The sequence below is a fragment of the Vanellus vanellus genome, assembly GCF_965231255.1.
Source record: "Vanellus vanellus genome assembly, contig: HAP1_SCAFFOLD_260, whole genome shotgun sequence".
Classification (NCBI taxonomy): domain Eukaryota; kingdom Metazoa; phylum Chordata; class Aves; order Charadriiformes; family Charadriidae; genus Vanellus; species Vanellus vanellus.
The window spans coordinates 50190-75992 of NW_028127873.1; the positions used below are offsets into that span (position 1 = coordinate 50190).

Below are 25803 nucleotides of genomic sequence, written 5' to 3' on the forward strand. Positions count from 1 at the left end.
TCCATGTGCCAGTCTTCTCCACCCCATGGTGGCTCTGAGCACCCTCCTCTCTGACCAGGCACCATTTCAGCCCTTGGGAGTCACTCTTTCCCTTCGTGCCCTGCTGTCTGCCTGCAGCCTCATTGGCAGGCGCCGGGCACGCAAGTCCTTGCCTTGCACCGGAGACTGAATTGGACTCAAGCACGCTCAGCTGTGAAAATCAGGAACTTTATTTCTACAACCGAGTCAACATCAGCCCTTCTGCGCTCAGAGGAGCGCGGGCAGGACAGAGCAGGCCTTGGCACTGAGGCTGCCTTTGGCTCAGCAGGCATTGCCCCGGAAGGAAATGGTCGTGGAACAGGGCGGCCTGCTCTGGAGCCTCTTCGTCACGCTGCTCAAGCCTTTTTCCCCCACAGGACCTGCAGCAGCTCCTGCAGCAGCTTAAAAAATTCCACCAGCTTCTGGCGTGGAAATGGACATGGTGCAAACCCGCCTGACTGTGTGGGTATTGGCCTTGGTCTCTGATAAGGGGTTGAAATAAAGACTGGCTGTGGTGTTGTAGTAGCCGATGGTGCTGGGTGCAGTCCCATCTGGACCAGGATCCAGTCGTAGAAGTGCTGGGTGGAGGTGTAGACTCCGGGCTGTTTGGCTCTGGCACAGCCTCTCCCCCAGCTGGTCACCCCAACAAGCCAGAAGTAGTCCGCATTGTTGTCTTTGCACACCAGAGGACCACCGCTGTCACCCTGCAGGGGAGGAGAGAGGGTTGAGGTGGTGTTGGGTGGCCGCTGTCAGCGCTCTGGCCAGCTCCTTCTCTCTCCCAGCACCTGCCAGAGCTCTGCTCGCTGCACACAATGGCTCTGCTCCGGCGCTGGAGCCTACAGAGCCTCGTGTGGGAGGGGGTGGTGGGCCTGTAAGGTCGGGCGCTCTCTCATCTCTGCACAGTGCTCCCGGCTGTGTGGAAGGGGGATGCTTTGGGATCTGGACCTATGGGCTGCCGGGAGCATGGGATGGGCTTTCTGGGCAGCGTCCCCGGGCTCTGGGACAAGGCGGGCACTGGGCAAGGACCTGCAGCTGGGGAAGGGGAGGTGAGCCCCAGCAGCACTGGAGACCCAGCGGTGGCAGGGTGACTTGCCAGGCCGAGCACGTGCCGGGTGATGTTTGGGCGTTGCGAGAGGGCTGCCGGTGCTGCCGGGGCTTGACTTGCAGCACATCCTACCTGGCAGGTGTCGATGCCACCCTGCGGATAGCCAGCACACAGGTTGTGGCTGTGGATGGCCCCTCTGTACCACCCGCTGCTGTTGCAGAGGTTGACATCAATGAGCTGGACCTTGGCCTCCTGCAGGACATCCGTTGACCCTGCAGCTGTGAGCACAGAAAGCAATGAAGCCCCAGCAGCTCCCCCCCCCGTCTGGGTGAACCCCTTCCCTAGGGCTTGGCTTTGCGTCCTGAAGGCACTGTGCCCGTGTTTCCCCTCTGTCTGGCTTTGGGCGGTGGGTCAGCCCATTCTCCCTGGAGGCATACGTCCCCACAGCCTCACTCTGGCTTTCGCCTCTGCTCTCGGGAAGCCCAACCCCTCTCCCCAGTGTGCCGAGCTTGCACTCAGGACACCAGCACTTCTGGGGAACTCACATCTTGCAGTGGTGGCGCCCCAACCGCTGACGTAGCAGGTGCGCAGCTCTGACACTCTAAGTGAGGCGTCGGGCACACAGGCAAGCTGGGTGTAGGAGTTGCACTGGACAGGCTGGTCCAGCTCCAGCAGGGCGATGTCGTTCCTCTGCGTGATATTCCTATAATGCTCATGAACCAGCAGCCGCTTAATGTGGCGCACTTGGGCCTCGGGGCCCAGCCGAGTCAACTGGGTGGCCCCGATCACCACGCGCCACATGCTGATATTCCTGGAAGGCAGATGGAGAGGGGGGTCAGAGGGAGCGGAGCCACGCGCTGCAGCAGCCCCGCCGTTCCCTGCCTTCTGCTTCCCAGGGCAGAGAGGAGAGCAGTGCCACGCAGGCTGCCACTGCCCTGGCATGCCTTAGGCACGAGCCATGTGGCGCTGGAGGCTGCTAGGAAGCAGTGGCCTGAGCCCAGCCTTCTCGGGATGGGCTTGGCAGTGCCCAGGCACTAGGCGTACTGGGAGGAACGGGGATGGGAGTAGCAGGCGGTGCTGTGCGCAGGGCACCCGCGAGGGTGGTGGGGACAGCCCCCTTCCCTGGCCCTCCTTACCTGGCCTCGATGAAGCAGTGTGCTGCCGTCAGCACCCACTGTGGGCTGATGAGGGACCCTCCGCATACGTGCCCCGTGCCTGCTTCCCAGGGGTCCTGGATGCTGACGATCCAGGGCCAGGCTCCTGGACGGAATTTAAAGGAATTTAAGGGAAATTCCAGGAATACCTCCAGATAGTCCATTAGGGAGGATGTTGTTACAATGGGGGCAGGAAGGAGAGTCCTGCACCCAGGGTAAGGATAAAGGAAAGAAGATTATATATTGTATGTTTAAATGGGCCAAAGAGCCCATAAGGCCAGAGAAGTTGTATTGGCCAAAGTATGATTCTATAGAGGGATGGCTGTGTCAAGCACTAAATGTATACGTTAACTCTAAAGAATCATTTGATGAAGAAGAGAGCGAATATGCAGCGTGTTGGAAAGGAGCTGCAGGGGGTTTTAAATGGGAGATACAAAAGGAGAAGGAGGAAGACCAGAGACCAGTCTGGGATCCTCTTGAATACTTACCTCCCCATATAACCCGGACCCTCCGGAAAGCGCAAGAGAGCCTCAGGCCCCCGTTAGAAGGAAAAGCCAGAGGAAATGGAGGCAGGAAGTGGGGAGGTCCATAGTGGAAGAAAATGAGAAGATGACGGAACCAATCGGGCTGCATCCTTTATGGGAAGTCCCAATGCCAGGAGTTCAAAATGGGGCAGGATTTGTGAATGTGCCCCTAACCAGTACAGAAGTCAAGAACTTTAAAAAAGAAATGAAGAAATTGTTGGAAGATCTCCTAAGTTTGTCAGAACAATTAGACCAATTTTTAAGTCCAAATGTATACACTTGGGAAGAAATGCAATCCATCATGGGAACTTTGTTCTCCCCGGAAGACAGACAAATGATTTGTTTAGCAGGGATGAGAATATGAGAAAGGAAAAACGTTCATGGAGTGGCGGGGGACCAAAAGTTACCCCTACAAAGACCTGATTGGAATCAAAATGACCCCGCAGGAAGGAGAAACGTGTCTGATTATCGGACGTTAATCATAAGGGGAATTAAAGAAGCAGCCCTGAGGGGATCAAATGTGAGCAAAACTTTTAATAAGTAAATAAGGGAAAGAGGAATCTCCAATGGAGTGGTTGGAGAGGCTCCAAAGGAATATTCAGCAGTTTTCTAAGATTGACCCAGAGACTGTGGCTGGCCAGGAATTATTAAAAAGTAAATTTTGTCACCCATGCCTGGCCAGATATTAAGAAAAAAAATGAAAAAGATGGAAAACTGACATAAGAGAAGAATCAATGAGTTGTTACGAGAAGCACAAAAAGTATATATGTGAGGCGTGATGAAGAGAAGCAGAGGGCAAAAGCAAAACTAATGGTAGCGACTGTAAAAGAAATAACAAAAACTAAAGATAAAGCGCCCCAGAATCCAGGGCCAGGGATGAGACCATACAAGATACAGGGAGCCCATCTGCCACCGCTCAAAAAAGCCCATATGAATGAAATCAGGAGCCCCAGACGGCCGAAAGTGTTACTATTGTGGGCAGGAAGAACATTTTAAGAAAGAGTGTCCCAGGCAAAAGAGAGATGGAGTGTTACGTCAACAGGAAGAATACACTACCAATTAAGGGTGTCAAAGGCTCTGCCTCCTGGGGGAAGAAAGAATCAGTGAGCCCTTGATAAATTTAAAATTAGGCCCCCAGGAGGAAATTTACACCTTTTTAGTAGACTCGGGAGCTGAGAAGTCTTGTATTATGAAATTGCCTTTGAATGGGAAGATCCAGACACCGGGAAGAAGCAGCAACTCCGCTGGACATCCCTGCCTCAAGGATTCACAAAATCCCCAAATCTATTTGAACAGACACTAGAGAAAATTTTAGAGGAGTTCCAGGCAGAACCCGAAGTAAGAATCTTGCAATATGGAAATGACCTGTTGGTATCAAGAGAGAGAGAGCAAAAAGTCAGAAGGAGACATCAATACGTTTGCTGAATTTTTTTTTGAAGAACAAGAATTAAGAGTCTCAACAACAAAACTGCAGTTTGTACAAAAGAAAATAAGAGCATCTAATTAGTGAAAGAAAAAGAAAGATAATCCAGAACGAATTACAGCATTAAGTGTCCCAAGAATGAAATGAGAAATAAAGAAGATTTTAAGGTTACTAGAGTATTGTAAATTATGGGTTAAAGGGTACACTCAATCAATAAAATTTCTGTATGACAAACTTGTAAAAGACAGTCCAATACAGTGGACAGAAGACAAACAAGAGCAATTTAAAGAATTAAAGCAAAAGTTAATAGAAGCCCTGGTTTTAGCCCTCCCCTCCCTAAGGAAAAAAAATAAAGTTTCACCTTTTTGTAAACACGGAAGAATGGATAGCGCATGGAGTCATAATGCAGGAATGCGTCAGAGAAAGAAAACCGGTGACATATCTATCCAAAATTAATGGACCCGGTATGTTGGGGGTGGCCCACATGCATACAGGCAGTAGTGGCCACAGCAATATTAGTAGAAAAAAGCCAAAAATTAACTTCCAGAAGAACCGTAATCGTACATCCCCACACACACTGTAAGAACTATCTTATCTCAGAAGTCTGGCCGGTGGTTAACAGATTCCAGAATTGTGAAGTACGAAACCATTTTAATAGAAAAGAATGATTTGACCCTCATAGTAGACGGAAACAGGAATCCTTCACAATTCCTGTAGGGACAGGCAAGTGGGGAGATGGAACATGATTGTTTAGACTTTATAGATTACCAAACCAGGATAAGAGGAGACCTAATAAACACACTGATGCCCTATATATATATAAAAAAAAAACAAAACAAAACAAAAAACAACAACAACAAAAATATCAAAAAATTTTTTTATAGACTATTCCTCCTGATGTCTAGATGGAAAGAGAGCAAGTAGTTATGTCATCATCGATGGGGAAAAAAAAGCAGTAATTGAAGAAGGAGGATTAACAGTGAATTAGTCAGCCCAGAGTTGTGAACTATACGCTCTGAAGAGAGCTTTAGATTATCTCCAGAGAAAAGAAGGCATTATCTATACAGATTCAAAGTACGCATATGGAAATTAACCATGAGAAGGAAGTCTCGTGTTTTTGCTTTGACAGGAAAAAGCCCTGGAGAGCCTTCAGAAGGCGCGTAAGAGTCAGTACTGCTGCATGAGAGCAACAGACAGCAAAAGCCTCGAAAGTGCCTTCAGACTAAAGTGGCATCCAACCCCTTCGACCCTACTTTGCTGCTATTGTAATTGTTGCGTGTATCTACGGGTTAAGTGTAATAATTGTAATAAGGTCATTTTAGGTCCCCGTTGCAGACAGGAGCAGTACCTCTCCCAAGTCCTCGATCTTTAGTGTATCCAATGTGAGTATAAAACCCCAATAGATAACTGTAAGTAGATTAGATATTATTGTTGCAGAACCCACAGAGAAATACGTAATGTGGACCGACCCAAACAGAATGTTTATAGATCCTTAAAATATGGGTATGAATCCATTCTCAGGAATGAAAAACAACTCACAATATTAAGAAAATGTAGAAGATACAATGAAAGAGTTTTGGCAGGCACCGGATGCGTTGTTCCGGATATGTAGAAACTGGGCATTCCCAGAATTACCACCTCACTGAAGAAAGACCTGCACCTTGAGAGTAATTCAACCAGGACATACAAACCAGCCGCGTGAGCCCAAGACGGTAGCTGGGGATATAAAACCCCATCTATATGCTGAATCAAATTATAAGACTACAAGCAGTAGTTGAGCTGATCACTAACAAAACGGCTTCAGGACTAAAACTGTTAACCCACCAACAAACTCAGACAAGGGCAGCAGTCAACCAGAATCGGCTCGCACTAGACTATCTGCTAGCAGTAAAAGGAGAGGTGTGTAGAAAATTTAACATATCTGATTGTTGTTTAAAAATTGATGATAATGAAAAAGCAGTATGAGAAATCGCTGCTGATATCCAAAAAATAACACGTGCTGGTGCAAAAAAGAAATTCAATGGTAAACACCAGTTGGTGAAATGAATTACTGAAAATCGCTTGGTGGAAGAAATTAAGACTGATTCTGCTGTGTGCCTTTTGAAAGTTTCTTATTTCTGCCTTGTTTAAATACCCTGTTTCATAAGATTAATTCACAGTGTAGTCCAAAGACTGCAAGTGGCAGCCACTCCTCAGAAAATCATGATCTTGAGAAAAGCCAAAAAAGAAGAAAACCTCGAAGAAGCCACTCAAATTCTTGCTAAAATGGAAGAATCCTGCAAGATAAATGTAAAACGCTTCAGCAAAATTAGATGATAAAAAGGGTGGAATTGTAGTAAGTAATTTGGCAAAAATTTTGCTTCAGCTCAAATAAATGTGTGCTCGCTATGGCTTCAGCTAAGATGGGTCTGTGCTCGCTGTGCGTTTGGGAAAGGGATAGTGTTAGACAGGGTATCAGACGAGAGCAACAGTTGGAAGTACAGAAACTTTCAGGGCAAAGGGTGGTGTCGTTAGCTAAGATAACCACAGGAGTGTAAGGAATGAAGAAGCCGCAGGAAGGACATGGCGATAAAGACTTCGAACCTCCCTCCAACGACCACCAGGAGACCCCTGAGGCAGCGCAGCGCCTGCGCCGCTGGAAGGGAGGGGCGTGCTCGGGGGTGGGCTGCATTGCAAGAAGCCATTGATTATGTAAATTGCGGGGTGGGCTGCATTCCCAGAACTCATTGATTATGTATTTGGGGGTGGGTCGCGTTCCAAAAACTCATTGATTATGCAAACTATGTTCCAAGAAGAAACATGAATAATTATAAGGAATACGAAATAAAGACAAGCGGTTGTAAAGGGAAAAATGAGCCAAAGGAGGAGAAATCCCCCGTGTAACTCCCAGCGCTGGAATAAATATTCTTTGCTCCACCGAATTTGCCCCGGACTAAAATTCAATACAGTGAGCGCGTTTCTCACACCTCCCTCTATCCCTCTCCTCTCCCCGTCCCCCTCCTCTCTCTCTGCTCTCTGTCCCTCTCCCCTATGTATTCTCCCCTCCCTCTCTAATCTCTCGCCCCTCTCCACCCACCCCACCCCACCCCACCGCCCCGTCCCACCCCTCTCCCCGCTCTCCCCCTCCCTCCCGCCCCTCCTCCCGGCCCCACCGGGGCTCCGGGGCCTGGCCTCGGGGAGGCGGCCATGGCTGCTGCGGGGGGCGGGGGCGGTGTCCCGCAGGGCCCGAGGGCGGGAAGGTGCGTGCCGGGCATGCTGGGAGCAGGTGCGCCCCGGGGCATGCCGGGAGCTGTAGTCCCGGGGCACGGGGCTGCCCGGCGGCCATGTTCCTGCCCGGGGCACTCCGGCAGCTGCCATGGCCCCGCAGGCTGAGGGCAGGGCTGGGGCCTCCCCGAACCGCCCGCAGCGATGGGGTCCCGCTCAGCCAGAGCCGGGCAGAGGCAGCGGGACCCCCGACCCCCTGAGCCCCCCTCAGCCGCCCCGGCCCCAGCGCCTCACCCGAGGGCTGTCCCACAGCCCCAGGCCGCCCCACGGCCTGGCCTGGCAGCAGCCAGCTGGGCCTCAGGCGCGCTCCATCCCTGGTAACGCAGTGCTGTCAGCGCCTGCTCGGGGAAGGAGCGGTGTCTGCAGCAGCTCCTGCAGCAGGAGGGGCTCCAGCCCGGAGCCGGCTGAGGGGATCGCCGTTCTCTCCCTCTCCCCGAGGCCGCGCTGAGGGCTCAGTTGTCCGTCCCTCCCCCTGGGATGTTGGTGGCTGCCTCTGGCTCTAGCTGAAGTTGATCAGAAAAGGTGAAGCTGCTGGAGAAGGACACAAAGGGGATGGAGCTGGAAGCTGCCCCCAGCTGCAGACAAGAGACAGCCGCCCTCTCCAGGTGAGGAAGGGTCCCTGTGAGTGGTCCTCAGCAGACCTGATCGCAACATGCACCGTGGGGTCCATATCCGTAACCAAAAGTATGGTACGGCCATATAGTGTGAGTGTGCATGTGCGAGGCTGTGTCTCCGGGAAGCTTCGTGTTGTAAGAGCTGAGAGAGGCAGAGACAGAAGCGCCTGAACTGTCAAATTCTGCTGGTAGCACCAAGAGCAGGAACGGCATTGAGTCCTGTGCCCCTGGGGCTGTGTCGCCCCTCTGCCGCGTCTGGGTACCTCCCTGTGGCTGTGCCCCCCAGCCTTTCCCTCGCTGGTGTCACTCTTTTGCTTCCCTGTAGCTCTCTTCATCTGGCGATTCTTGTATCCTGCAGCCTGCCCCTGCTCTAGTCTCCGGCCCCTCTCTTTCTCTTCCATTCTACCTGTCCCTTTTTTGTTCTTGTTCCTTCTCTGTCCTGCTCCCTGCTCCTCTTTTTCTCTTTCTTTGTCTCTGTCCTGAAGCACATTGATGTTTTTTTTCATTCTCTGCCTCTTTGTCCCGCTCTGCATCCCTCTGTTTTTCACAGTCTCTCTGGCGTCTTCCGTGTCCTGCTTTTTCTCTCTCATCCTGTATGTCTCACTCCCTGTACCCATCCTCCTTTTTGTCTTGCTCCTTCCTTATCATCAGAAAATCACAGACCGGTTTAGGTCAGAAGGGACCTTGAAGATCATCCAGTTCCACCCCCCCCCCTGCCCTGGGCAGGGACACCTCCCACCAGACCAGGTTGCTCCACCTGTCCAACCTGGCCTTGAACACCTCCGGGGATGGGGCCTCCACAACTTCCCTGGGCAGCCTCATCACCCTCAGAGTGAAAAACTTCTTCCTAATATCTAATCTAAATCTACCCTCTTCCGGTTTGAAACTATTCCCCCTCATCCTATCACTACATGCCCTTGTAAAAAGTCCCTCCCAGCTCTCCTGTAGGGTCCTTTTAGGGACTGGAAGGGGCTCTAAGGTCTCCCTAGAGCCCATCAGATCCCATGCACTTGTGCACCTTCAGGTGGTCTCAGACTTGATCTTCACCTACAGTGGGTAGTTCTTCATTTTCCCAGTCCTTGCCTTTGCCTTCTGCCTCACGGGTAGTGTGGCTGCAGTCTTTGCCAGTGAAGACTGAGGCAAAAGTCCAGTGGAGCAGGTTGCTCACGCACAGCCCGCTGTGACTTTCAGTGCTGCTGGGCCTGTGGGGATGGTTCGGGGGACAAAGGATCAAACCTGAATGACCTCCCTGAAATCCATCTGTCGCTAGCCTTGGCTCACGTGGAGCCAGGAGGTGGTCCTGCAAACCACCAATCCAGGACACAGAAAGCTTTTAGCAACTGTGGCTATTCGGGAATAGATTGTGCTAAAGCTGAAAAGGAATTTGAGCTGTTGCTCATGGCCAAAGGAGGATGGTGGCCTCAGATGGCGGCTGAGGCTTGGGGCTTGCATTGCCTATGATCAGCCATCCCCACAGCGTGACAGTGGAAAGACTTTCCCAGGGAAGAGGCACCTGTGAGTTGTTGAGATGGAGGAAAACGTCAGCACGGTTTTGTATGTAGGTGGAAGGTTCTGGATGAGGGAGGAATTCTGCATCTTCCATAGCATAGCAGGGGTAACTGCCTGAGCAACAAGTTTTTTTCTTTGTTTACTTTTTCCTGGAAGAGTCTTACGTTGGTACCCAGCAGACAAAGTGGCTCATTGAATGGGAATGATACGGAGAAAATTACTTGGCTATTAGAAGCCCCATTGCTCTGGAAGTTGTTGTTGTTTTTTTTTTTTCTAGTGCTTTGGGTTTTTTGGAAGGGGGTGAGGGGAAGGGCTAGAATAATTTAGCTTCATACCTCCTAAAACATGCATTGTGGCAGTCCAGGTAGAGCACGCCTTTCTCATGTACCTTTTCTTTTTCTGAATGTGGCGAATTCAATCTGCTGATCAAAAGCCCACTGAGTTCATTGGAGCCCTTGGATTTTTATCCTTTGGCTCAGGCGCTAAATGCAACCTCCTGCCACTGCTGTTAGCACAACTAATGCAGGTAATCTGCTACCTACTATTGAATAATCTCGGCTACCTACTGTCTAACGATCTATGCAAGAATACAACCCGATCCGATGTTCCACGTAACATCAGAACTATGAAGAGACGTGATGTTCAAATGAAAAATGAGACAGTTTGAACACCTTTTAATAGCTTGAATGAATAAAAAGGGGAAGAAGCACTGTATAGATAATAAAAAAATCACATGGATTTTTCCCCTAAATTTCTGAACCTTCTGTGACAAGTCATGCCACATCAAGGTGCATGTCTGCAACCCCCTGCGCTGCATGATGTGGGTCCTGTTGGCATTCAGTGATGTGGAGGATGGGGCAGCGCCCCCTCAGACAGCTTGCAGGTGGCACAAAACCGGGAGGAGAGGCTCATGCACTGGAGGGTGGTGCTGCCAAGCAGAGGGGGCTTGACAGGCTGGAGAAAGGGGCTGGCAGGAACCTGGTACAGTTCAACAAGGGGAAGAGCCAAGTCCTGCACCCGGGGAGGAACGAGCCCTTGCACTAGTATATGCTTGGGGAAACCCAGCTGGACACCTGGGCTTACAGTGGACCCCGTGCTGACCGATTTGGAGCCCGCAAAGTGCCCTCAGGGCCAGGAAGGTGAACTGCGTCCTGGGCTGCAATAGGCAAAGCCGTAGCAGCAGGTGGAGGGAGGTGATGCTTACCTTCTGCTGCGTCCACCCCTGGGCTCCCCAGTGCCAGACAGACATGGCCCTACTGGAGAGAACCCCCAGCCCAGCTCCGCCCCCAGCTCCCCCCAAGTTTCTGTTGGGGTCGGAACGTTGGTCTGTTGGAGCCAACAGCCACCAGTGCGGCAGGACGGAGCTGTGCTGGTGCAGAGCGGCGTTTGGAGGAGGCAGGGTCTAGCCGAGGAGCGCTGCCCGGGCACCACCACTGGCACTGGCTTCCCAGCCACGCTCCTGCACACTGGCCCACGTCCTTGGTGTCAGCCAGCGCTGCACACCGTGACGGTCCTCCTGGCCTGGGCTGGATGGGCCAGGCCAACTGCTGCTGCAGGCCCAGGTGGGCTCCCTCCACAGAGGAGGGACACGGGGGCACAGCGGGGCCCCTCAGCGCTCATGCCCCCCACTCTCTGCTCTGCAGGGAGGCTCTCACTGACGTTGAGCCGGTGCTGAGCACTGGCGTGCAGCTGACCCGGGGACGCAAGAGGAATGAGAGGCGCCTGCTCCTCCTGCAGGAGGAACTGGTGATTGCCAAGCGGCAGTAAGCCCCTGAGACCCCGGCTGCCTTTGCCCCATCCCCGGCCCTGGGACCAGGGCATGGACACCCTGCCACCAGTCCCAGGCCCTGTGGTGTCCAACCCAAGGGCAGGTGGAGACAGGGCTTTGGCCAGGGGCTGAGGAGGCCACCTCCAGCTCACTGCCTGCCTCTCCTCTCAGCAGACATGGCACCAGTGTGCGCCCACAGCTCCGCCTGGCCCTGGACCAGCTGTGGGTGCTGAGCAGGAGGATGGACGCAGCAGGGGAGGAAGAAGACGAGGATGGCAGCAGCGAGGGCAGCAACTCCCTCATCCTTGTCTGGCCCACAGGCTACTGCCTTGCCACTTTCAAGTAAGTTGTGATGCCACATCCCACGGGCTGGGCGGTGCAGGGCGGTGCTGGCCCCCATCATCTCTGGGGTCTGGCAGCTGCAGTCAGGGCTGGCAAGAAGCAGGAGAGGATCCCTACCATGCCCACGCCATCCTGTGAAGGGCCTCTGGCTGCCGTGCAGACCCTGGGCAGGGAGCAGGCAGTACACCGGCAGGGAAGGAGGGAGGCCGGGTTGGCCGGGTGAGGGCTGAGGGGTGGGCCTGCAGGCAGCTGGAAGGAGAGGGGTGGGGGCATTTCTGTGTCCTGCATCCCCTGCTCACCTTTTGGTCACCAGAAGGGAAGGCCAAAAGCAGCTGCTCTGGCATGACAGAGGGAGGCCAGGGCTTTGGCAGCGCCTCTGTCCTGCCCCACGGGGCTTCATCCTGCCACTGTGTCCCTCCCCACAGGGCAGGGCTGTGCAGGCGCACACTCTGCCCACGGGCTGGGGGGCAGTGGGGCCTGACGCTGTTTCTCCTCTCTTTCTGCAGTTCATGCGTGGTGAAGGAGCTGTGGGTAGACACGCTGCTGGGGTAAGCCGAGGGGATGCTCCAGGTGCATCCGTATGGGGGAACACAGCTCTGCATGGCTGTGGGCAGCTCTTGGGCAGGCGAGGGATGAGCGGGAACGGAAAGCCTCTTCTTCCTCTGTTTACAGCAAGGAGGAGAAGAGGGAGAAGTAGGGTGGAGTGCTTGGCAGGCAGGAGCTCTGCAGGCAGCTCTGTTCTCTGCTTGGCGCTGGGGTGGTACCCAAGGAGGGTCAGGATCCCTTTCACTGGAGAGAGAAGAGGTGGCTTGGGGCTCACTCTTTCTCTTCTGCTGCATAGGCCACCAGGTGGAGTGAAGAGAGCCCGGGTGACGCGACTGCCCTCCCTCAAACTCCTAGAGAAGAAGCTGAGCAACCGCCATGCTGTGAGTGTCTCTCATCTCAGCTCTGTCCCCTGAGCACTGCTCCTCCAGCCGAGCAGCAGAGGCATCGCTTCTCACCTTCCTCCACTCCTTCTCTCTTGCCCAGTGGAGGACATTAAGCACCAGGAGCCTGGAGACCCTGATCAAGGGCCAGGCAAAGGTGAGAGTGGCTGCCTTTCACCCACCTCTCGCTGTGCTGGACTGCCAGGCATCTCTGGCGAGTGGGGTGAGCTTCTGCGGGAGGGTCCCAAGGTACCACCTGGGGAGCTGAGAGGGTTGGCGAGCCACCAGGAACACTGGCACGTCCTTGCTGGCGACGCTGGGAGGAAACCTGCTGCACGGGGCAGAGAGTCTGGCAGGGCTGATGGTCCCAGCTCTGCCACGCTCAGGCTGCTGGTGCCGGGTGGCAGCTCACTGGTGGCCCTTTCTGCTGCAGGGCTGCTCTCTAAGCACAGCCTGGTTCTTGCAGGGTGATCTCAAGCAAGGGCCTCTGCCAGTCCCTTCTGGCAAAGAAGGGGGACGTTGCCACTCGGAAGGTGAGTTTTGGAAAAAAAGGTGAGGAAAGGCACCTTTGCTTCTGCAACCAGCACTTCTGCAGAAGACGGGATGCTGCTGCAGCTGCCCTTCGCCTTGAGCAAGTCGGTCCCCATCGCTGTAGAGCAGGAGAGAGCTGAGCCCTTGAGGTCCCTTTGCTCCCACCTGACATGTGTCCCTTGCGTGCAGGGCAGCGCGCTCGAGGTGATGCCTGCCTCTGCTCCATCCCGAGAGCCAGGCAGATGGCTCTCTGCCCCTCGGCTGGAGTCAGCAGGAGCTCTGCTCACTTGTCCCCTGAGTGTTGCCATGCAGGTTTGGCCCCCCAAGGAAGGATGTCACCTGGACGAGGAAGGACTCTCGCTGGGCAGCGGCTGCTGAATGTGGTTCTCCGAGGAGACGGAGCCTCTGCTGCTGCGCAGAGCTTGGTGGAGGGCAGGGCGAGGGCTGGGCCAGGCTGTCCCGGTGGCACGCTGGCTGTCAGGAGCCTCGAGCTGGAGCCGCTGAGCAGCAGAGGCGGTTCCAGCTGTTGGCTCCCTGCCGGTCCTGCTGCACCACTCATCACTGTGCTGCAGGCAGGGCAGGGCAGGGCAGGGCAGGGCAGGCTCCAAGAGTGCTGCTCCGGTGGTCTCCACTGAGGGGCTCTTGCTCTGTTTTCCTTTGTGGCAGGAGGGACCGGGAGGAGGAGGAGGAGAGGGCTGCCCTGGCCCTTTGCTTTGCGGCAGACCCCGCTCGCTGCCCAGCCTCCCGGCAGGCAGACTGCCGCAGGGCGCTCTTTGGACAGCCCCTTGCAGCCCTCTGCGGGGATGATGGCACGCTGCCCCAGCCCATCCAGGTAAGCCAGTCTGGACAGGGGGCCCCAGCCCTCCCTCCGGCTGCTCCGGAGGGGCAGTGTCCCGAGGAGCGCCGAGGACGGGTCATTGGGCTCTTCACCCCTGGCTCACGCTTCTGGCCCCAGCCCCTTTGCGGGGGAGGCAGCCGGGTCTGGGGCAGAGCTCTGGCCACGGCCACTGCTGTCAAAAGGCAGCTTTTCAGCCAAGCAACTGTTCTGCTGTGTCTCCTGCAAGAGCTCCTGAATATCCTGCACCAACAAGGACCGTCGACAGAGGGAATATTCCGGAGAGCTGCCAGCGGGACAGCAGTTCAGGAGCTGAAGGAGGCCCTCGACAGCGGCGCAGATGTCGACCTGGGCAGCCAGCCCGTGCTCCTGCTGGCCGTCATCTTGAAGGTGAGCGCTTCTCACCTGCAGCTGGAAGAGCTCCTGGCTGGCCTGGACGTGGGAAAGGTTTATCTCACAGGGGCAAAAGGATGCTGGGGCAGGAGCTAGCCGGGCTCATTTAGAGAGCTTTAAACTAGATTCGAAGGGGGATGGGGTTGTTACTGAGCTTGCATTGGTGGGGCAGCACTCCAGAATTGATAAAGGCCGGGAGGCCTCCCATACCCACAGGGTGAAATCGGTGTGCTCAGCTCGCTCCCTGAAATGCCTGTACACCAATGCACGCAGCATGGGGAATAAGCAGGAAGAGTTAGAAACTTTTGTTCGGTCAGGAGATTATGATCTGGTGGCAATTACAGAGACATGGTGGGACAGCTCACATGACTGGAATGTGGTCATGGGTGGCTATGTCCTTTTCAGGAAAGACAGGCCAGCCAGGCGAGGTGGTGGAGTTGCCCTTTACGTGAGAGAGCAACTACAATGTACCAAGTACTGTCCACGTGCAGTTGAGGAGCAAGTTGAGAGTCTGTGGGTGAGGATTAAGGGACAGGCTGGCAGGGGTGACACTGTTGTGGGTGTCTATTACAGGCCACCAGATGAGGGGAGGAAGTTGATGAGGCCTTCTATGGGCAGCTGAGAGTGGCCTCACAGTCACAGGCCCTGGTTGTCGTGGGGGATTTTAACTTTCCAGATGTTTGCTGGAAGGACTACTCAGACAGCCAGCCTCAGTCTAGGAGGTTCCTCCAATGCATTGATGACAACTTTCTGATGCAAATGGTGGAGGAGCCGACTAGGAGAGGTGCACTGCTGGATCTCGTCCTCACTAACGAGGAGGGTCTGGTGCAAGGAGTAAAGGTTGAAGGCTGCCTTGGCTGCAGCGACCATGAGACGGTGGAGTTCATGATCTCGGCTGGTGGAAGCAGAATAGCAAGCAGAATTGCAACCCTGGACTTCAGCAGGGCAAACTTTGGCCTTTTCAAACAATTACTAGGGGAAATCCCGTGGACAAAGCTGTTTGAAGGTAAAGGTGCCCAGGGTAGCTGGTCAGCGTTCAGGGACTGCTTCTACCAAGCTCAAGATCAGAGCATCCCGACATGTAGGAAGTCAAGGAAGGGAGCCAGGAGACCTGTGTGGCTAAACAGGGAACTGCTTGGCAAGCTCAAGTGGAAGAAAGTTTATAGATCATGGAAGGAGGGGCTGACCACTTGGGAAGAGTACAGGGCTGCTGTCAGGGGATGTAGAGAGGCAACTAGGAAAGCTAAGGCCTCCTTAGAGTTAAACCTGGCAAGAGGGGTCAAGGACAACAGGAAGAGCTTTTTCAAATACATGGCAGATAAAACTAACACCAGAGGCAATGTAGGCCCACTACTGAATGGGGTGGGTGCCCTGGTGACAGAAGATACAGAGAAGGCAGAACTACTGAATGCCTTCTTTGTCTCTGTCTACTCTGTCGGGGGCTGTCCTGAGGAGTCCTGTTCCGCTGAGACCTCAGATGAAGATGAAGTCAAGTCAATGGATGAGTTTGCCTTAGTTGATGAGGACTGGGTCAGAGACCAGTTAAGCAACCTGGACATCCATAAATCCATGGGTCCAGATGGGATGCACCCACGGGTGCTGAAGGAGCTGTCTGAAGTCATTGCTGGACCACTCTCCACCATCTTTACCAAGTCTTGGGAAACGGGCGAGGTGCCTGAGGACTGGAGGAAAGCAAATGTCACTGCAGTCTTCAAAAAGGGCAAGAAGGAGGACCTGGGTAACTATAGACCGGTCAGCCTCACCTCCATCCCTGGGAAACTGATGGAACAGCTTATCCTTGGTGCCCTCTCAAGGCATATCAAGGGTAAGAGGGTTATTAGGGGCAGTCAGCATGGCTTTTCCAAGGGGAAGTCATGCTTGACCAACCTCATAGCCTTTTATGAGGAAATAACGAGGTGGATGGATGATGGCAGAGCAGTAGATGTGGTCTACCTTGACTTCAGTAAAGCATTTGACAGGGTCTCCCACAGCATCCTCATGGCTAAACTGAGGAAGTGTGGACTGGATGATCGGATAATTAGGTGGACTGCGAACTGGCTGAAGGAGAGAAGCCAGAGAGTCGTAGTCAATGGGGCAGAGTCCAGTTGGAGGCCGGTAACCAGTGGAGTGCCTCAAGGGTCGGTACTGGGGCCCATATTATTCAATATATTCATCAATGATTTAGATGAGGGAACTGAGTGTACTATCAGCAAGTTTGCTGATGACACTAAGCTAGGAGGAGTGGCTGACACGCCAGAGGGCTGTGCTGCCATCCAGAGAGACTTGGACAGGCTGGAGATTTGGGCAGGGAATAACTTAATGAAATACAACAAGGGAAAGTGTAGGGTCCTACATTTGGGCAGAAACAACCCCAGGTTCCAGTATAGGATGGGGAGCTACCTGTTAGAGAGCAGTGTAGAGGAAAGGGACCTGGGGGTCCTGGTGGACAGCAGGATGACCATGAGCCAGCACTGTGCCCTTGTGGCCAAGAAGGCCAATGGCATCCTGGGCTGTATTAGAAGGGGGGTGGTTAGCAGATCGAGAGAGGTCCTCCTTGCCCTCTACTCTGCCCTGGTGAGACCGCATCTGGAATATTGTGTCCAGTTCTGGGCCCCTCAGTTCAAGAGGGACAGAGAGCTGCTGAAGAGAGTCCAGCGTAGGGCAACTAAGATGATTAAGGGAGTGGAGCATCTCCCTTATGAGGAAAGACTGAGGGAGCTGGGTCTCTTTAGTTTGGAGAAGAGGAGACTGAGGGGTGATGTTATTAGCGTTTATAAATATATAAAGGGGGAATGTCATGAGGATGGAGCCAGGCTCTTCTCAGTAGCAACCAATGATAGGACAAGGGGTAATGGATTCAAGCTGGAACACAAGAGGTTCCACTTAAATTTGAGAAGAAACTTCTTCTCAGTGAGGGTGACAGAGCACTGGAACAGGCTGCCCAGGGAGGTTGTGGAGTCTCCTTCTCTGGAGACATTCAAAACTCGCCTGGACGCCTTCCTGTGCAACCTCATCTAGGTGTTCCTGCTCTGACAGGGGGATTGGACTAGATGATCTTTTGAGGTCCCTTCCAATCCCTAGCATACTGTGATACTGTGATACTGTGATACTGTGAGTGTTCAAAGGCTCACCTGGAGCTCTTGGCACTGCAGGACTTCCTCTGAAGCATCCCTGCCAAGCTCCTCGTCATTGACCTCTATGGGGACTGGATGCAAGCCATGGAGAAGCCAAGCAAGAAGGTGGAAGAGCTGAAAGCGTAAGTGTGGCCAGCAGCTTGCCTTTTGAGCAGCAACTGGTAGAGGCCTGGGACTTGCCTGCAAAGGGACAGGCTCCTTAAAAAGCCATGTTTCCTGGCAGCCCAGTGTTGCTGGGGTGGAGTTGGGTTTTGAGGAAAAGCACACGGACAGGGAGCCTTCCCTTGCACGGGCTTGGGGGAAATCAGGAGCTGGGGAGCAACACCGTGCTTCCTTCCTGAAGCGCAGGAGCACTGACCGCTGGCTGAGAGCACCTGGAAAGCTGCAGAGCACAACCGCTGGCTCCCACCTGCCTTGTGCAAGTTTCGGGGATGGCTGTGACTTTTTTAACGTTGTATTCCTGTTCCCTCAGGGTGGCCGGCAAGTTGCCTGCAGCAAATGTCCTCCTTCTCGAGCGGCTGCTGTCCCTTCTCCAGCATATCGGCCACAACGCGTCGTCCACCAGCAGGATGAGCTGCAGCAATCTGGCCATCTGCGTTGGGCCAAACCTGCTGAGCCCACCCAACGAGGACCTGCTCCCACTGGAGGCCATGCTGGAGGTGTCTGAGAAGGTACGCTGTAACGACCAGCCAGCTGCAGCCTTCCTGGCCCATCAGAGCTTGGCTGTGCAGAGGTCCCTGGCTGTCCCCTTTCTCCAACAAGCGCTGGTGGGGTGGCTACCTGGAAGAGCAGCCCCGCAGTGACAGCCTTCTGCGCAGAGGCCAGGGTCAGGAGTAGGAAAGGCTGCTTGACGCGTTTTCAGGCACCTGCGCTGAAACCAAGGCTGTCATGTGTGCAGGTGAAGACGCTGGTGGAGTTTCTGACGTTGTTTATGAAATTTTACAGTCATTTCTATAAATGATCTCTTCCAAATTAGATGACGTTTTTCTTTTCTCCTAATCCACACCATTTGGATGACTTTACAAACAGTGGTGTTCATTATAAACTTGAAAAACAGTTACAGCATCTTCTGGTGCACAAGTGGCTGTGGAAAATGAGACAGTCTTTTTTTGTTCTTTTGTAGAGTCTTCTCTGCCGCGTCTGCAGTTTCTTTCTGTTTGCTTTTTGTTCCATCCACTGGACTTCCAAACGGAGAGATGAATTTTATTTCCACTGGTGGAGGTGACCAACTAACTCCAAAAAACCCGTTCTCTAACAGCAAGACTATGGATAAGAATTAAAAGGCAACGACTCACGAGAAACTATGGATTGGCTTCTACCTGTGGCTTCTTCCCCTCCCCCCCCTAAAATCAACTACAAAGCTATTTAGGGGCAGTTACATGAGAACTGAAGAAATGGCAGGAAATAAATTTAATGCATTAACAACCCTGAGAGCAGTCTTCTACGAGAGGAAGTTCTGAAGGGAAATTAAACTACTTGGTTGGCTGTGGACATGCACACTGGGCATATTCTTGCAAGACGATCCGTCGCTCTAGCTAGTGCGCTTCCAAAAGGAGAGATGAATCTTGTTTCCACTGGGGGAGGTGACCAAGGACCTTCTTTTCTTGTGGTTCTGCAAAGACAGAGAAGTATCAAATTGATTCTTTTATTACCAACAGTATTTAGTAGAGGAAAAGAAACCCCGTGGAGTTACAAAATCAATGCCAAGGAATTATTTATGGCCTTCTTTGTAGACAGGATCAAGGCAGAAAAGGTACATCAAGAAGCTTCCTTCTGCTGTCATTCCTTGCCAGACTGTCCCAAGCATTCTCAGTCACTATTCGCATGAGCTTTTAGAGCCCCTCCCACCTCCCAGGTTTTAAGAGGCAACCGTCCTCAAACGGTTTTCCAGAGGGAACCGGACAACATGGCCAGAAACAAGCAGTTCTCTTTACTCGTTGTCTGACCTTCTCCTGCATTCTATAGGGAGCTAAAGTGGTGTGGTTTCATAAGGTGGAATAAGAGTGTGGTTTCATAAGGTGGAATAAGACCTTAGATAGACAGATAGACAGACAGACAGATAGAAGAGCGCACCATCGTTGCAAAGAGTAGTGCCCACTTGCCCTTTTCTCTCCCATCCCTCTTCTGTTTCCATTAGAAAACTAAACCCCTAAGTGGGGAAAATGGTGCCCAGCAGACCAGCAAGCTGCACAGGCTCAGAAAGTCAGAGCAGAACTGTAGAGCCAAGTGAGGAAGAGGCAGTTCGGTGGCTAAAAGCTGAATCGCTAGCACGACAAAGGAATGCAAATAAGTGCTCAAAAAGAATTTCATACTTGCTTGCTTGCTTCATTTTTGATTTTGCAGCTCTCCCTCTCTTGAGTTTTTGCTTTCCCACAGACTCTCGGGAGTTGGTATCCTCCTCCTCTTGAGTTGGAAGCTCCTGTGTCAAGGCAACAAAAACATTACTCGTGCACAAGTTCTTACACTTCTACAGAACACAAATGAATGTTTCTTTCATGAAGAAGTCATGACAGAGTGATTCCCAAAAGCATGACAGTTTCTCTCCACAAAAACAAACCTTCCCTCTCAAATTCTCCTACCATCCTACAAGCTGAAAGTCTGCAATTAAGAGGTAGCCCACCAAGTAAGTTTAAAGAAAGCTACTCTGCCTTTTGTTAAAGGCAAAGCAACGCTTCCTAATTCTTGACTTACACAGATTCAACGGTGATTTTTGTCGCTAGTTTCCATGAAGGAAAAAAATAATCAAATCATTTAGCTGATTAATTTCAAGCTCTCTTTCGATATACTTTCAAGGAAAAAGGCAAGGCCTTGCTAAGTATGATTTGAAAAAGCGGTACAGAGCAAAAATCAAGAACATGAGACAACCAGAGGTTTGCTTACTGGTTCTTTCACAATTCGGGAAATGCTAGACACATTTTTTTCCCCTCGACCTCAAAAGAGGGGGCGAGAAGACAGGTTGGCAAGACAAGTCCGGGTCTAAATCCTGAAGCTGCACAGGATGGTCTGCTTCCCCAGCTAAGAGAGGTTGGTCACTAGGCTGCGCCTCTTCATCCCTGACTATTTTCAGCAAATTGTACCTTAAGGTTTTTCTGTTTTCTTGCACTTCTTCTGGGACTGACTGCCGTTTTTATCTCATGAGCAGTGTCGATCTGGCCCATTCCTTGACACGGAGATGCTCCCAGTGCTGCACTATCTTCAATCCCCTGAAGTTAAAAAAGGTCCGTTAAGGCAATATTCATTACCAAACAGACTAACTTCAAGTCGAGCTAGATGAAACCGAGGACAGTGAAATGCTGCTTTTCCTTTCAGATCACCACTGGGTGTAAAAAGTTAAGACATGTACAAGGTACTCTCTGCTACAAGATAACAGTTCATGTGTTGAAGGGATAGAAGAGAGCATTCAGTGCTCCATTTCTGGTGTTTCTCTTCACGAGTAGCGATTTGTCCCCACTCGTGGACAAAGTGAGCAGCTTTACAATACAAGCTGCATACACAACTGCCAGTAATCATCCCATTGCAGTCCCTTCTGGACCGACTACTAACCCACACGGAGTGACCGACTCTGCACCTAACCGGGCAAAAGACAATAATGTCCCCAAAGTCTGAAGTTTCAGTCATGAGAGGTGTGACCGCAACACTGTGCCAAACTGGCCAGGTATCACATTCGGCATCTCGACACTGCGCTTTCAGGAATAACTTGGATTACACGAGACAACACGTATATTTTAACTACCTCCACCTCGTGCTCTCTCTCTAGTTCCCTGTACTGAGCAATTCTTCTTTCCTTCTAGATCCACGTGAGATACTCAGGCTTTTATGGTGAGAACAAAAGTAGTATCTGTGACTTATTTCCAGTGACTCCGATGGTCAAGAGAATTTAACCCCTGTGTCAGAACCTTTGCCCAGCCCTCTACGTTATCGTGCTAGCCAACTATGGCAGAAGGAAGAAGCCCCTCCGCAGCAGTCTCCATAGAACCTGCTCGTTTTCTTGCCTTCTGCCTTGTCCAAAGTTGCCCAAACACACACTTCTCGTAGTCGCCAGAACCTTCTCCTGCACATTGTTCGTTGCCACACTCTGTGCTGCTGCTGGAGCTCTCCTCTGCAGCGCTGCTGCCTGGCTGGGGGCTCCTTTTGCTGAGGCACCAGCAGAACCTGAAGATCAGGACGAGGACTGCAGCGAGCGCCCAGACCTGCCAGTGCTGCAAGGCAGCGAAGAGCAGGTCTCCCCAGGCCGAGGCGTTCTGCTCCATGTCCTGCAGCAGCCGAGTCTTGGGCTGGCTCAGCTGCTGCGTGTGCTGCCGCATGTGCCCGCAGGTGGCCTCACCCAGCCCCTGGCAGACCATGTGCAGGAGCCGGAGGATGCTCTGCACGAGCAAGTCGAGGAAGCTTGTGTCAGCCATGGCCTGTGGGAGGAGGGAGAGAAGGGGTTGAGTGGGGCTGGGAGGGCAGGAGGTGGTGGCGCAAGGGCCCTGCCGCTGCACTGCAGGGAGCTGGGGGCAGGCAGGAGAGGGGGCGAGACAGCTGGGGGGCAGCAAGGCCTGCGCCCAGCCCCGGCGGTGGCGGTGGCAGCGTGCCCGGCCCCAGGCGCTCCCGCCAGCAGCTGGGCCCTTGATGCAGGATGAGAACCCACCCCCCCGGGGGCCCGGCGTTCTGCCCGGGCCCCGCTCCGGCCCAGCCTCCCGCCGCCTGCGCACTCACCTCTGGCTCAGGCTGTGCTGGGGCAGCGCTGTCTGCGGGCGCCTTTTATAGCTGCCCCCATTGTGACACGGCCCCTCTGATGTCACAAGCGCCAGAGCGCATCACCGGCACAGCCGCCAACCAGCCCCCCCGCCTCAGCGCCTCACAGCTGCCCCCGGCAACCAGAGCCCCGACAGACACAGAGTACAGGCCCAGCCGGCAGGACAGGGCTGCCAGTTGCTCTGCTTCCACTGCTTTAGCCGCCCCCGCAGAGCATTTGCCGCCATCCCGGAGTCAGGAGAGAGAGAGAGTCTTGGCCACTTTTCTCCTTCAGCAACAGCTAACGCCAGCTGGATGGCTTTTCCCTCTGCAGATTGACTCCGCTCACCTTGTCCTTCAGCAGCTTCTGCCACTCGTCCTGTAGGACTCCACACCGCAGCATTCCACCTTCGATGCTTTCCTACAGTACGACAAGGCCCATCAGTAACCAGAGCATGCTGGTTCTCATTAGCTGAGAGAATGAGAGTTCATGATATGGTGGAGCTTCCTCAGCACGTGTCACCACCTCCTCTGGTGGCACCCCAAAGGCCTTGCCTTCGGGCCAGTTTGTGATCACTTCTACCATTCCTGGGCAATTAGGGTTTCCTGTTTGAGCTCGCTGTGTCATTGAGGCAATCCACTTACTCCAGGGTAGCATCGGTGGTGTGATGAGTAGAGGGAACTTTACCCTTGAACATCCAGCTCAGTCCTGGTAATGGGGGTGCCAGGAGGAGCTGTGCCTCAGGACCAGGTGGTGTGACTTCATTCAGGCCACGATAGTCTACTGTTAGTCTCCAGTTCCCATCAGACTTTTGCGCTGGCCATATAAGGCTGTTCAAGGGTGAGCGAGTTTTGCTGATCACTCCTTGGCTCTCTAGCCGTTGATAGGAATGAGGGAGTCCCAGTTGGTGCGATACTGCTGTCGATGCACCGTGGCAGCAGCAATTGGCACCTGCTGATCTTTACGCTGGGCACCAGTGCCCACTAGGGCTTTATACTTTTGTGGCTCTGACGTGCCAGGCCATCGAATCCACACAGTCCAACAAATCCAGTTGTCCCTCTCCTCCTCATGGCTGGAGGCAGGGCACCTCAAACGTTGACCACAGCACCTACGATTAGCAGAGGAGTTCCTACCTGGTCCGTAGGATGGCCTACCATAGGTCAGAGCAGCCTTCCAGTTCTCCCTCCCACTTCCTCATGTTCTCTCCATAGTTGCAGAGGCAAAGACACAGGACATCTCGGAGCGGGTTCGATTGGTCTTGAGTCGGAGGGTGGTTTTTCTCTTGAGTAAGGGGCTGTTTTTTCTCAGCAGCTGCACATGGGTGTGTGGCCACTACTCTAGAAGGCGCATTGGTGGTGTAACTCGGGCAGTGATGGCTTTGGCAGACACTCAGTGAGTCGCTGCACCTCCCGCTACCCCCTGTAGGTTGCTACTGAGAAGAGCTGGCACTTTGCTCTTGCCTTGGTCTTGGAGGAGAGGTTATTGGCAGCTGTGAGCCGGGTGCCAGGAGAGACAGGGAGCAGGAGCTGTCCGCGACTTGGCCTGCTGCAAAAAAAGGCCAGAGTGGGTGTTGTAAGAGCAGGGCCCTGGGAGAGCCCGGAGAAGCCACGTCCCTTGGGCTGATGGGCAGCGGGCGCCCATTGGGCTTCTTTAGCTCTCAGACAGAGGCAGCTCTTTTGAGGGGACAATTCTCAGAGATCTTGCAAGTCTTTGCCCATATAGGGTCATTGGATTTCCACAGCAGGTGTCCCAAAGAGAGGTATGAGTACAGGTCTCCTGCCACGCAGCTGCCATCAGGCCATGGCTTCTCCTCAAGGTGGCCTGGATGGCGCAAGTGCGTGCCTTGAATTGGAGACATCTCCAAAGCTTTCTGGAACCTCGCTGCACGTGGCTTCTGCTTCGTCGAATACTACACAAGAGCAGACGCTGAACACGCAATGCGATTTATCAACGACACGCGACTAGATGATCGCATCATTCAAACTGACTGGGATGCAGGGTTTAAGGAGGGGCGACAGTATGGAAGAGGAAAAACTGGAGGACAGGTGCGAGATGAATACCGGACAGACTACGATGTGGGAAGAGGTGGCTTCGGCAAGATCATTCAGATGCAGAAAGCAAATCATCAGCCTGCGATCTACTGATTGCCTCGTGGCTCCTAGCTCGTAGAGGGCTCTGTCCTTCCAGAGCTAGCTCTGTTCTCGCATTTTGGATTGGGGTAGGGAGTGAGATCCAAGTTCCAGCAAAAGGTGACCCTCCTTAGACTGTGGATATACATGTATACATTCCCCCTTCCTTCTGGCTAGAGAGGATGTTCTGTGCTGTTACAGGGCAACAAGGGAAAAAAAACACGTGTGACGTGTGCCGGGTGAAGGTTGCGCAGGTCCCACGAGGGTATGGAGAATGAGCCTGGTGCTCGTACAGGAGGCAGAGCCCTGCTCAGCAGTCGTGACACTTGTTCCCTGTGCACAGGGCTCCCCACTCGGGCAGCGTCCTAACCACCTCACGGGGGTCACCCAAGGGCTGTCGGGCTACCAGGGCCACTGCAGGCTCCCTACCTATGGAGCCACCCAGGCAATGTGCAGAGCTGTGGAGGGGAACAAGTGATTGCCATTGCCCCAGCAATGGAGCAGAGACAGGTGCCAGCCTTAGCTCCACAATCAGTGAAAGCAGAGCCCAGCACATCAGCTCTTCAGCAAAATGCTCCGCCACTCTAGGGCAGCCGAGCGCTCAGCACCCTATGCCCGCCTTCCCCCCAAAACCCATGTCCACACATGCACAGACGCACGTTTGGGTGTGAAACAAATGATTTATTGACATCTATGTACAGGGTAAAGCTCCGCGAGGGACAGGGCGGTGGCTGTGCCCGTGGTAACAGGAGTCTCTGTCGCAAGGCTCCTTGCAAGGGCGACTCCAGCCGCATCGCGTCCCACTCCCCAGAGTGCGGTTCTGCTGCAGAGGAAAGGTGTGGCAGCAGTTCCCAGAGCCGACTGAGTAGCGTGTTGTGCGTGCCCAGCGTGCTCAGTTCCGCAGCACCAGCTCCCAGGGGAGTATCTAGGGGACACTAAGAGAGCTCCGTGCGTGAGGAGCTCTTTCGGTGTCCGTAGAAGAGCAGGCTTGTGAGCCGATCTTGCAGCTCATCGGCCTCACGCATTGCCTTGGCGTGGGCGGCTGGGTCATGCAGCAGGCGCTGGAAGAGGTTGAGTGGCTCCGCTGTTTGGAGGGCTGGGGGCAAGACGATGTCCTCGGGCATGTTCTCATTAGCAAAGAAGAAGTGGTCGAGGCGTTTGTCGTGCAGGCAGCCGCGCAGGTACCACAGGATATCCTGCAGCCGCATGAGGAATTCCCTCCTGCTCCAGCTCGACACTGGTAAGGTGTTGAGGAGGTGCATGGCAACCGTCTTGAAGGTAGCGGTGGAAAAGCCGGTGCCCAGCAGGATAGCGGCAAAGAGCTGGAGGCATTTGAGGTGGGAGGTGTCGTGTGGGGCCTGCCTGGCCACATGCCTGAAGAACTTCACCTCTGCCACCGCGTAGCTCTCTGCCCATGTTGTGCTGGGGGTGAGGATGGCCTCTGGAGTCTCCCGGCTGCTCAGGAAGATGTCCGAGT

At 53.6% G+C, this 25803-nt stretch overlaps 1 protein-coding gene across 1 annotated transcript in view; it reads right to left on the bottom strand.

The window, feature by feature from the left end:
* Positions 1-524: 524 nt before the first annotated feature.
* Positions 525-25803, bottom strand: part of LOC309684918 (uncharacterized protein) — a gene marked incomplete at both ends in the record, with an annotated part of 95188 nt that continues 69909 nt past the window's right edge. The window contains 4 exons of the mRNA XM_082500752.1: positions 525-722; positions 1196-1341; positions 1609-1874; positions 2200-2323. Coding sequence (XP_082356878.1) covers positions 525-722; positions 1196-1341; positions 1609-1874; positions 2200-2323 — 734 coding nt within the window. The remainder of the gene's footprint in view (positions 723-1195; positions 1342-1608; positions 1875-2199; positions 2324-25803) is intronic.